Source organism: Apteryx mantelli, chromosome 16 (genome assembly GCF_036417845.1).
Source record: "Apteryx mantelli isolate bAptMan1 chromosome 16, bAptMan1.hap1, whole genome shotgun sequence".
NCBI classification, from domain to species: Eukaryota; Metazoa; Chordata; class Aves; order Apterygiformes; family Apterygidae; genus Apteryx; species Apteryx mantelli.
This window is the reverse complement of record NC_089993.1, coordinates 1,539,838-1,552,438: the sequence shown is the minus strand read 5'-3', so window position 1 is coordinate 1,552,438 and position 12,601 is coordinate 1,539,838. Positions and strand designations below refer to the sequence as shown.

General features: G+C 50.2%; 1 protein-coding gene across 3 annotated transcripts in view; it reads left to right on the top strand.

Annotated features, from left to right (window-relative positions):
• Positions 1 to 12,601, top strand: part of NTN3 (netrin 3) — a 54,172-nt gene that overhangs the window by 30,807 nt on the left and 10,764 nt on the right. For all 3 annotated transcript variants that reach the window (XM_067306423.1, XM_013939920.2, XM_067306422.1), the window contains exons 4-5: positions 7,914 to 8,063; positions 9,401 to 9,454. In XM_067306423.1, coding sequence (XP_067162524.1) covers positions 7,914 to 8,063; positions 9,401 to 9,454 — 204 coding nt within the window. The remainder of the gene's footprint in view (positions 1 to 7,913; positions 8,064 to 9,400; positions 9,455 to 12,601) is intronic.

Below are 12,601 nucleotides of genomic sequence, written 5' to 3'. Positions count from 1 at the left end.
CAAGCCAGGTTTGGAGCCCACTGCCTCTGCCTCACCTGGCTGATCATCCTCTGTGGGTAGAGCAGGATCCTCCATGCCTAAATGAGAGGTTTCTACCTCCCTTTGGGTCACTGGCTCCTTCCATCTTTGCTACAAAAATTATCTGATAAAATCCCAAGTAAACTGGAAGCCTTGAGGGCTTTTGCCTCCCACTTGGACCCTGGGGTCACCAAAACTGCCTCTCTTCCAGGCACTGAGGTCCCTGTTCCTGTTTCAGCTAGGGAGAGACCACTGACAAAAAAAAAGGGGGGGGGGGGGGAAAAAGCAGGATTTGACTAAATGCTGGAAACAGGAAGGCAGCAACTGCATACGGCCCAGCCTCAATGTTTGGGTCTCAGAGCTGGGTACAGATTTGTGGGAGCACTTTTCCTCCCTCAGTTTGTGCACAGCCCCCTTGGAGAGGCTCTTGTAACCAGGAGCAGCAGGAATGGCAGCCATTGGTACCCTGCCTGTGTTCTTTGCTTGGGATCGGATTGCCTTCATTGCTGAAGTCCTGTTTATCTGACAGCACACACCAGCCCGCAGGAGTTGCAAGAAACCCTTCAGGCATGAAGATACTCGCAGTGTGTGCGTGTGTGTGTGAGGACTCAGAGTACCCAGTGGATTTATTTCCACATGCTGCTAAGCCGTGGGAGGGGTTCAGCATATTTCCTATGCTGGCTGTGGTTCAGGTATCTTTATTTTCAGGGCTAAGGCTGGAAAAAATGGAGAGGCCTTGGCCTCCTCCAGCGAAGCACACCATGGTTTTGCCTGCCTAATCCATACAGCAATAGCAGCAGCCTGAAGTCTGTCAGGGCAAGTTCAGCTCTGACATCCTCAAAAGGGGGTAATTGCAGAGTATTAGGGCAATAGAAAGCAACTCCATTTAGAGGCAGTTCTACCATCATTTACAGTTAAACCACAGACCCTAATGTTCAGAGACAGGGGCTGAGCACATCCTTTCACTCCTCTGGGCAGATCATGGAGGGAGCTGGGATGCAAAGCACCCCGAGGTGCTCAGGAGCAGAGGGGAACGGGTGGGAACTGTCCTGTAGGGGCTGATACCACTTTGCTCCCAGGTCCCCCAAGGTTTGCATCCACTTGTTCAGCCTTGGCAGAAGCAGCAGGCATCCCAGTGAGGTGAGGGAGCAGAAGGAGCCTACAAACACAGCTTGCAGGTGCTGCCGTGTCCTTACAATAATGAAGGGCACATTGTTCTTGGAAGAGAGCAAATACCCTGGCATCCACTCTGCCAGGAGAAATGCCAATGAGCAATTCCACAGGCTCAGGCAAAGAGAAGGACTTGGGTACTTTAGCAGGTCCCCCCCCCTTGCAGAAAAACCTTCCCACCTGCTAGTCTGCACACCAAGCCAGAGGCAGCTTTCTGCCAGCCCGGTCTGCGGTTGCTGGTTCCTGAGGGCTGGCAGAATTTGCAAAGGATTTTGAAATGCTGCAAGGTTCAGCCCAGCCAGATGAACATGTGCACGAAGCCCGTCTCCTGCTATGGTGCATATGTTGAGGAGGATCTTGCAATAAAGGCAGTACCTTGGGTCTTAGGAGCCAGTGCCTGGCTCCGTCTCAGGGAATCGAAGGAATAAAATCCTTCGATGCTTCTGTTCCTTTGATCATCCTTCCCTTCATAAAACAGAGTATTTGTCCTTGTTTCTTGTACATATATAGCAGTGGATCCATTTAGATTGGGAGCCAGTTGGTTCAAAACTTGTCTCCTCCTAGGAGTCTGGATGCCCAGTGCAATGAATGGGCTCTGGAGCTGCTGAAAGGAAAAGCTAAAGTGGTACCACGGTGTCAGAGTTGCGGCGTTGCATGCTAGCTGTCTCGCTGGGCACTTGGGGATCCTCCCAGCTCAGCCATGAAAACGCCAAGTGGGACTCTACTGAGTCCCAGGTCTGTGCTGAGACATCACTATACAGGGAGCACTCTGACAGGAAGGTTTGCCAATGGGAGTTTGAGAACTGTAGCTGTGCTTCACTCCAGTGTGCGATCAACCCCACACACTAGGCCTGGGGGCCGTGCCGTGTTGTATTTAACCCATGCGAGCCTGGTGAGAGAGCTGCAGATTTGTTTCTAGGCCTAACATCAGCCAAAGTTTCTGATATTTGTCAGGACCATGAAATGAAGGAAATACAGTTCTACTTAGGTTGACAAGATGCAGAGTCAATCCACGCTGTGGTATTTTGATACTCTTTGGAAATTTCCTGATGGCAAAAGTTGCATTGCAGCAAGCGTGAAGAAGAGTGGGGACTGAAATGCTGCCCAGTAAATACACAGAGATGTGATGGTTTGTTTTTTCCAACAATGTATCAATAACCTAAAGAACAGAATATCTACATTCCTGCAAGAAAAAAGAAAAGAAAAATCAGGCCTTGACAGCAAATCTAAAAAGCATGTGTGGAGCAAGCTGCTGTGAACTGACAGCTGCAATGAGGCCATTACTGGCAGCTGCAGGCTTTGAACGAAGGTCTTCATGTGTATCACAGCATTAATGCAGGGCAGAAGCTGAGCAGCCCAACAAAGGGAAATGTTACAGGCTTTAGGAATGAAGCTTGTTTCATATTCAGGACTTGACAAACTAGTCCAGAGGCCAGTAACTATTACACTTTATTTAAACAAATCATGTTATTAAATAACATTCCAAACATGGTCTTTGCTAGGACTCAGTGTCTGTCCAGACCTAGAAGATAGGTACATAAATATTCCACAAACCCACATATCTCCATGGCACCTGAGCAGAGTCCTCAGCCACCTGCCAGTGACCAAAGAGGGCTTGAGGCTATCAACTCCAGCGCTCTGTCGGCCAGCAGACAGCATCAGGACTGGACTCTGTAACACAGAAAAGCTGGGAGGACGGAAAACACAGAACAACCTACAAGATTAATTCAATGGTGGTAATTGAAAAGTCAAATAAAGAATGGCTGTGCATTAATCCCTGTAATTTAAACAAAGCTGTAAAACGTGAGCTTTCTCCAATGAAAACTGGTGAAGCAGTAGCAGCTAAGCCTTAAGAAGCAAAAATACCCTCAAATTAGGTGCAAGACATGCTTTCTGGCAAGTAAAACTCGATGAGTTAAGCTCCAAGCTAGTGACTTAATCCACCAATCAAGCACTGAGGGCCAGATCCCGGCAATTCGCGGGACTACAAACAGCGCGGCTTGGTGTGTGGGCAGAGGTGTGTGAAGACGTGCTGTGGCTCCCTGCGTTTGCAGCACCGTGGTGCTCAGGACAGGACCCCAGACAGGCAGCGCCAAAGAGCAGGCAGGGGCCACTGCAGATGCCTCCGAGCAGCCTGGCAGCCCTCCTATCTGTGGGCCCAGGCAGCGGCAAGCAATGGCAGGACAAAGACAAGCATATAAAGGGCTGATGCTGCTTGTGCTGATTGGGTATGCCCCTTGCAGAGGTCATGCAACCAGACCTGTTGGAAATGGTTGTGCCTGACAGTGGAATCTATCCCGTTAAATGCACTGAGTGCTGTTTGGACTGGTTCTTGCCCTCAGGTACTGGAAAGGGTGATCAATCTTTGTGGAACTACAAGGCAATTAAATTATAGTGGGGTTAGGGATCCTAAAGAGCACAGTGAAAGCTAGAGGCTGGTCTCACAGAGACCAAGCTATCTACAGAAGAAATCTGATGTGACAGACCGTATCTATTGTGGACATAAGACGAGCAAAGCTGGTTTAGTTGCTGATCCAGAGAAAATATCAGGAGTCACTGAAAGCCATCTTCCACAATATGAAGAGGGATCCTCTTAAATGAATTGGGTCCTGACTGTACAGAGATTTATGTACGTGCTTGAACTTTACACCAGAAATACACCGCTGAGGCCCAAGAGATTATCCACAATGTGTGAAGCTAAGCACTTGTATAAATCTTTGCTGGAACCATGCCTTTAGCTGTAAATTTTTTAGGGCATGGACTGTCTTTTACTATGCATGCATAAAGCATAGTGGAAGACTGAAGTCTGCAATGACCTCTAAGCTTTACCTGAGCAGCTGCTGTAATAATACATTTCTCAGGTGATAAAGTATTTGGCAGGGTTTCTACCCAGTTGCTCTATGGCACATTAGACTTTGCAAGCTGGAAAACTGCATTGCATGGCATTAGGAAGGCAAACACACAAGTTGGTGGAACAGACCAACAGGCAGGTTTCACAGCATGATTGCACTGTCAGCCAAGGCTTCTCCAAGCACAGATATATGGTTTACACAGGGAAGCAGTGGAATAAGAGCACTTAAAGGAAGAGCACCAAGGGTGTGATGCTGGTGGGCGTGGGGCTGCTTTTTCCAACATGAGTGCTAGCAAGCAAGGACAGCACTTCATGCCCAGCCCTACCAATGATATCTAAGCCATTATTAACTAAAAAGAGACAAAGCAATGGACCTTTTCCAGGAGCAGACATACCTGCCAGTTCTTCAAGGGCACTTGCTTCCTCTGAGTGCCACAGGACTCAGCAGAGCCCTCGAGAAGAGGCTGTAGAATGGGCACACAGGGATCTTCAGGATGTGCTGGAAGTAGCTGGGACATCCCAGAGCACAGTGGATCAAGAAAGGGAGATAAGTCCATTACTCTATTCTAGAGGAAGGCAGAGCAGTAATGCTATTCTTGGTAAGTCATCCCAGGGCTGGCCAAGGACTGGACTGTTGCTGTCAGCTTTGTTCCAAGCAGTCACCTTGGATGGGCTCCTGATACAACCTGCTCACATCATTTCTATGAGAGGTTGTGATCCCTACAGTACCTTCACCCTCCCAGTATCTTCATCTCCCCACAACAGCCTGCTGGCAGTCCATCAGGCTTTCCCAGGGCTATGTTGCCTTTGGGGACAGCTGGGGTCATGTGGAGCTGTATGATGGTTTGGCACATTGCAGCATGCATGGCTGTGCTCCACTAGCCAAAGTTGTGGACTAGGGAAAGCCATAAAGGAGGAATCAATCCTCCCAGGAGAGGCTGGGGGGACACGGTAGCATAAGCCGAGTTTTCCCAGCTCAAGATAGCTGTTTGGGCAGGAGCACTTCTAAAAAACCCAGAGCAGGGGGCTCTGGTACCTGCACCAACATTATCCACTTCATAACCACCCAGGAGCTGTTGGTTCAGGAAGGGTGTCTGTAGTGCAGCTGGTCATATCTCAGTATTGGAGACCTGTTGCACTGCAAATCAAGTCCAGGGACTGGATCATGCTGTGATCCCAGAGGCCTTTGAGGGGTCTCTGTTGACCTGACTACAGAGTGTTTCCAGGAGAGCTAGCAAAAGCCTCAGGTCGCTAAGTGAGGTGTTATGTGGCCCCAGCCATCCTGGCAAGAAAGTGTGTTGTGGCTGAAGAAAGGTCCTGTGTTTCTGGAGGCCTCACATTATGCCAAGACTCCCTCACTCACTGCCATTTGTTATCACAGCTGAGCCCCCAAAATATCCTTGTCAGAAACACGTCCGTTTCCAATCCCAGCCAAGATCTGATAAGGAGTGAAGCATCTGGTCCCCATTAGAGGCTGCTTGCTCTTGTTTCTCACCATGTAGGAGAAGGCCTGGGGAGCAGTGCTGTGGTGCTCTGACGAGGTCCCATCTGGTGAAAATTAGGGAAATGATAACATCAGGGGGTTGTGGGGGTGGGCAGAGGGAAGCTGTTTTTGTTTTGCTTTGGAATCACATTCAACTCTTACACTGATGGAGGCCCAGATAACCTCCTCCAGCACATAGCCAGACCCAGCCCTGGGAAGGCAGATGGGAAGGTCATCTCCTGATTGAACATTGTCTTCTTCTCCCACATGCCTCCTCTTAGACAACCCCCGGTGGGTCTGTCATCCTGACTAAGAACCTGTGCTGTTCTAATGAGCCAGTTAGGATATTTCCTGAGGGAAACTTTCACCCATCTCAGATGCGACCTGTCCCTTTGAGAAGCTGTGGTGGAAACCCATGGGGACAGCATCCTTCTGCCAGAGTGCTCCAGGAGAGAGGATGAGTTTGGGCGTTGCAGCTCATGTACTTGGGAAGCATTGAGACTACCCACTTCAGACTATCTTAAAACTAAAATGAACTCAAAATTTACATAAAAACTCAGTATTGGTTCAGCTCTGGAGTAGTTCAGGGGTGGGGGAGCAATTAGAGAAAATGCCTTTCACTGCCGCTATGGGACTGGGCATTGCCCTCTGGTTGAGGTGGCTTACTGCTGAGGGGAGAGCAGCCCCTGGTGTGTGTATAGACGGATTCTGTCCCTGCAGTGCCTTTGATCCCACCCCTGGCCCTACTTTTCCCTCTGCATGAGAGTTTTCACATCTCCATGTGACCTATGTGTCTCATTGCTGGCCACAACTTGGCCTGGAGTTTCATATCCCTCCCAAAGCTCTGCTGCTTGCAATCTGGGTGGTGGTAGTTTGGCTTGCTGATTCCACTGCCCTAGAACAGACCTCCCTCAAGTTACAATCATGCCTTCCCTGCCAGGTGATGACGTTGGCCCCTTCTCCGAGGCCTCCACCCCATACCAGGGCTTCCTCCCTTGTCTTCACTGGAGACGGATGGGTATCATGAAGGCCAAAAATAACCAGAAAACCTGACCAGTGCAGTCTAGTGCAGGCACTCAGGCTGCAAGTGCTACCTCTGCAGAGCATGGGGGCATTGGCATGGATGGTCTCCTCCATTCTGGTGGGCCATGGCATTCACCATCTCTTCTCCCCTGTGCCAGGACTGCTGGCTCCATTCACTTCCTTACCAGGAAAACCTAGCAGAGCCGTATACACTGATTTCCTCTTTTTTTCTCTCTGACACAAACCAGGTCTGGATGGAGTTCTGTATTAAACACATTTAAAACATTTTTTTTCCAAAATCCCCTCTTGGAAACCAGCATTTTTATTTCCCTCTCTCTCTCTCTCTTTCCCTCCTGTCACCAAGTAGCAATTAGCTACCTTAATGAGCCTTAGCCCTCCTCCTACCAATTCAGGCTTGCCCCGCTACCTTTGCCTGTTCAGGACAAGGCTGGCAGCAGTAACTGTGCAGCCCATGGAAATCCCTTCTCCTTCCCGCATGGGTCAGACTATCCCCAAACCAGCTGCCTGCAAAGTGGAGGTGGGAAGAAACTATTCTTTTCATATCCAGACCTTAAATGGTAGCTGGCAGCTGCAAGGGCCCATTGGAGCTCCTGAATCTCCAAGAGTTTAATCTGAACTGCACCATAAGCAGAAGCTGTGCCCTGGCCCAAGGCTTTCATTCAATCACCCTCCTTCCCAGGCCAGTCACAGCACATGATAGTGCCACAGCCCAACATGAACTCATAGGATGGTGGGGGATCTGGGCAGTGCTGGATCTAAAGGCATGTGCATCCTATCCAATGCATTGGAAGAATCTATCTCTTCCTTGGGTTTGCACACCTCTTCAAGGAGGTCTGGACAGCCCCTTGGGTCTGCCTGTGGCTCCACTCCTGTTTTGTTCCATTCATATTCTCACTTTGAGATTTTGTCCAGCAAACAAAGCCCTGCTGCAGATGCTGTGGGAGAGCTCCAACTTCTTAATGTTTCATCCCTGGCCTCACCGATGGAGCATACACATAGTCCTGGCACTGCTCCCCTGACCCACAGCAGTACTCTTGGGGGCACTGCTGTGTCATCCATCTGTCTCTGTCTTCCATGCTGATGTGCCCATGCTTGGTTATCTCTGTCATGGACCTCCCCATGCCCAATCCCAACCTTGCCACCATGTGCAAAGCATAGCCTTCTTCCCACTTCTTCTGCCCACCCACACTGCAGCCTAAGATCAATGGCAGAGGGACAGGGTTGTAGTTTGGTTGAAATTTTGGCCTGTCACTAACTAAACCTCAGGCTCAGCATGTTAGTGTGGACAGTTTGTGTGTCAGGTGTGTTGCCCTTGTAACTGGAACTTTTTCTCTCTCTCCTGTTCAGCCTGCGACTGCCACCCTGTTGGGGCAGCTGGTAAAACCTGCAACCAGACCACGGGACAGTGTCCATGCAAAGACGGTGTGACAGGCCTCACGTGTAACCGCTGCGCCAAGGGCTACCAGCAGAGCCGCTCACCAGTGGCACCCTGCATCAGTGAGTACTGCTACACTCTCTGTGTTGTTCTTCCCTGTGTTTCAGGGCTGCCATGCTCTCAGCACCTCCCCAAGTAGCACCTTGGTGCCCTCACTTGAAACCACCCTGGTATGCTGGATCCAGGGAATGGCTCTCTTCCCCAACCCTGAGCTCATGGAGATCTTGTGCCAAGTGGAAATGCTCTGAAGTAGTCAAGACAAGGGGTTCTCCATCAGCAACAGCCATCCTCCAAGAGGTGGCCAAGACAGAATGGCTGAATTGTGTTCTGGAGGTGACTGTGTTTCACTCCATTAGCCAGAGAGGGTCTAAAAGGCTCGCTTGAATTCGTGCTCACTTTCAGTCAGCTAAAATAAGTGCTGATGAATCCTATCTTCATTTGCAACAAGGTACCTTTCTCTCTCATGGCTGAGTTCTGTGCAAGGTCAGTCAGATTTGGAGCAAGGGCAGGTCTTGGATGCACTGAAGTCAGTGTAAAACTATCTTTATTTTTCAGGGGATCCAAATTTGACCCAAATGATAGAGGAACAACTTCCCTCCCTCCAGCATCCACTGAATGTGCTGGAATAGTAGCAGTGGGAGTTAAAGCCAATGAGCTTTCAATTACTCTGGATTCACCTTGTGACAACAGAACAGTGTCCCCTCTGAACAGTGGCCCTATGTCCAGAAACAGGCTTCCCAAGAAGGTTGGCTGGTGTCACTTGCTCATGTCCCTTGAGACAGGATTACTGTTCCCTGGACTTGGGGTTAGGACAGAATTTCTCCAAGGTTTTATTGACAGGAGTCCTGAGAAAATATTGTCTTTCCCCACACTTATAGCTGTGCTGTGCAGCATGGAGAACCACTCAGGTCACCCAAGTGTCTTTCAACCCCTGGAGCATGTCTTCTGCAGCAGTGACTTAGGACTCTTGAGGATTGCAGTGCCTCAACATATCCCAATTTATTAAGCTCAGTTTGGAAATTTCCAGGTGCATTTAATAGCCTGTGATATCTAGATCAGGCTTGTTCAGTCTGTTGTCTTTCTCAGCTTATTTCCTGGGAGATGACCTACCAAATCCCCTCTGCACCTTGTTTGTGGAGGGCTTTCATCTGTGTGTTGTCCTCAGAGCCTTCCCTGGCTTCCAGGGAGCTCCTGGAGCTCCTTAACAAAGCAGCAGAGGCACGGAGACCTCACAGGGGGAAGTTCCCTCTCAGGAGCTCTCAGTTTGGCTCCTTTGCCCAGATAAGAAGTGTTACCCCAGTAGTGGGCTGGGAGGAAAGAGAAGAAGTACCCTGGGGTCTGACCCTTCCCAAGGCTGGCATCCCTCTTTCCTTCAGACATCTCTCCCTTTCTCTTCCAGAGATCCCTGCCATCAACCCAACCTCCCTCATCACCAGCACAGAAGCACCTGCAGGTAAGTGGTCTGCACCCTGGACCAGGTCAGGCCCATGGCTCCAGGCCTGCCCAGTGACATCTCCTCTCCTCTCCTCACCTCACCTTGCCTCACCTCACCTCTCATCTCCCCCCACCGAGACGCCCAGAGACCAAGTGCTGAGCCACCTCTCCAAACCCAGATCACCAACCATAAGGTTGCCTGCAACAAAAAAATTAATGAGATTTGAAATCCTATTTATTTCTGGAAAGTGACAAGCAAAACTTGACATGAGTTTCTTTATCACCTCCATGGAAAATAAAGATCCTGACACACCTAGCAGCCCATCCAGGCCTCTCTCCCCCTCGCCAGACCATGGCAGGGAGGTTTATGGCATATGACACCTATTGCTTTCTCTCAGTGCATGTCTGGGGGTTTGTTTCTTTAATGTCTTGGTGATCTAAGTTCTCTTACTGATTTCAGTGCAAAAGGTTTCTCCTCAGCACCCTTTGCCTCTGCATGGCACTGGCTTTCCGAACTGGCACTGGGACTGTGCCGGTTTGGCAGGCCGTCCATGCTGGCTCTGTTGCAGGCAGGCTCAGGAACACCTTATGCTGGGGCACACACTGCCAGTTCTCCCACTCATGCGTGGGCTACATAGGATTTGCCCCATCTAGGTCTGAAAAAGTGAAGTGGTTGGGTCTCAAATGGTCACCACTGGCTCGTCTCTTAGCCACAACGATGCAGGATGGTAGGATCATGAGATCACTAGGACTGGAGGATCACTATCACAGCTTCTGCGTGGAGCAATGTAGCACCCTCTCCCACCCGGCAGGACATGCCAGTACTAATACTCTGCTCTGGCATCCAGGTCCAGTGTAGCACTGAAGGAGAGTCTGCTGCTGCCATCCCTTCACACTGAGTGTAGCACGTGGGAGAGAATCACTGCTGCAGAGGGGCAGCTCCTTGAGCAAGCTTTAGGCTTTGCATATGTAAGGGAGATACTTCCGATGTGAAAACCTCTGCCATTAGACCTCCTCAAGAACAACCCCTTTTTATCCCCAGACTGGAGAGGCAAGAGTCTAATTTCCATGCAGTGTCCTGGATTTGCTCGAGCTCTTGTAGAAGCTGTAGCTTGGACACAGCCTGGATACCAGGATGCTTAGTGCAATGCAGATGCCTGGATTGATGGATTAGGTTCCCTCTTCCAGTCTGGCTCCTGCTGCCAGGGCCCCACAGAAGTCACCTCAGATCCCATCAATCTCTGACACAAAGCATGCCGATAGCACCACACAGTGGTGTGTCACTGGTCTCAGAGTCCAGAGAAGAGCTGAGCTGAGGCAGCAGCCAGCTTGCAGTGCCCTGGATGGCTCTGCAGGATGTGCCCTGACAGATGCTATGGCAGACGGTAAAACAGCCTCTTTGCATGTCTCATCCGAAGCCTCCTTTCTTTAATAGGCCATCTCTCCCTCTCCTAGACCTGTCTAATTCTGCCATCTAATCCATCTTCTTGTCATCTCTGTTTCTTACGTGATTATCATCAGTGGTCAGAGTGGATGGGGTGTGCCAGTGCTGGGCCAGCTCTTTAAAGGCACGTACGAGCATTTTTGTGCACAAGAAATAGAGCATAGCAGGACTTTTCTCTCCCTTACTACTCTTTCTGGAGTTCCATTTTGACCCCATTAGCACCACAGTGTGGCTGTTTCTAGCAATCCCCTTGTGTATCCATCTGTAGGGATCCTTCCTGGCTTGGCCAGGACAAGTGCGAAGAAATTAAGAGAAGAAGAGGCCGCTTCTCTTCTCAGGCCACCATTTGCCCTGCTACTCTCAAGACATTGGTCCTTTCACACATCCCAGCATGAAAGACAAGAAATCCTATGCTGTTCTCTACTCTAGCCCATGGTACTTATGGTCCCAAGAAGACACCCAAGAAACCTCCTGTGTCAGCTTCTCAGGGGCTTCCTGTGCCCATATTTATTGAGAAGCTTCCCCCCGGCCCTGTTCAGGGTACATCCGTGACAGGGAAAGACTCCTAGGAGACCCTCGTGCCCTTGCCTCCAACTCCCCTGTATGTAGCCACCTCATGTGGAAATGGTGTGAAATGCCAACACCTATTTACCCCTTCCCAGGGTGGCTCATGACGAGGGCCATCTTCCTCAGCTTTTTGGGAATGTCTGTTAGCACACTTTGGTGGCTCCCTTCCCTTAGCCTACCCCCTTGTATTTAGCTCTCTGCGATGAGCAGTATTTTAGCTTGGTTTCCTGTGGCTGTGTGCATGCACTCATGTGGCTGTGAGTGTGCTTAGTAACTGAGTCTGTAGGAGTTTGACGAGGAGGAGAGGTTTCAAAGCTACTGAGTTGCTACAAGAGAAATGTGTACAGATAGCGAGGGAGAGGAGGGAGGCTTTCTTACTGATTGTGGAGGAGAAGGCTAATAGATGGCCCTGCTTCATTAACTCGGCTCCTCGCAGAGCAGAGCTGGCAGACGTGCACAGAGGGATGTGGCATCACCGCGTTTTTGTGGAAGGGCTCAGAGCAATGCACAGACCAGACCCCCACCTGGTGCAACCTGGCACAGCTTCTCTCACTCTCCCAGGCCTGCACTGGCTTGCACAACAGAGGTTCTGGCCCCTCCGTCCTGGTTATAGCAAGAAATGAGGTGTTATCAATATATGAATTTTATCCTGTGTCAAGCAGCTCTGAATGGATCTAACAGAGATTTGATTTTATGCTTTGGTTGTGGAAGAGAGCCAGTCCTCTGTAAATCATGCATTTCGTACAGTGTAATGGGACAATAATAAGATCTGAGCTATCTGTGATGGTAATTCTGCCAGGGAGGCTGACCGGGACAGGACAGCTTGCAGACTGACACCACCTCTGCTTCTACCCTGCCTCCTTTTGGGGATTGCAATGACTCCTCCACATGCTCCTTCACGGGTGACTACAACAAGGGAGCAGAGGCTCAGCATTGTGGCCCATCTGCATGGGCCTGGAGTAGCTGGGAGACCCCAGCCAGAGCCCCTGGTCCCTGTGGTGCTCCCAGTTTGGAGCTCTTGAAGCCAGTTGGAATCAGGGAGGGATGACAGCGCTGGATGGGAGCCCCTTCCTGCTCCCTGGCACCCAGGGGTCCTTCAGGGTCTCCTTTCCATCAGGGCTCTTGGCAAGCAGAGCGGGAGGGAGCTGAATGTGG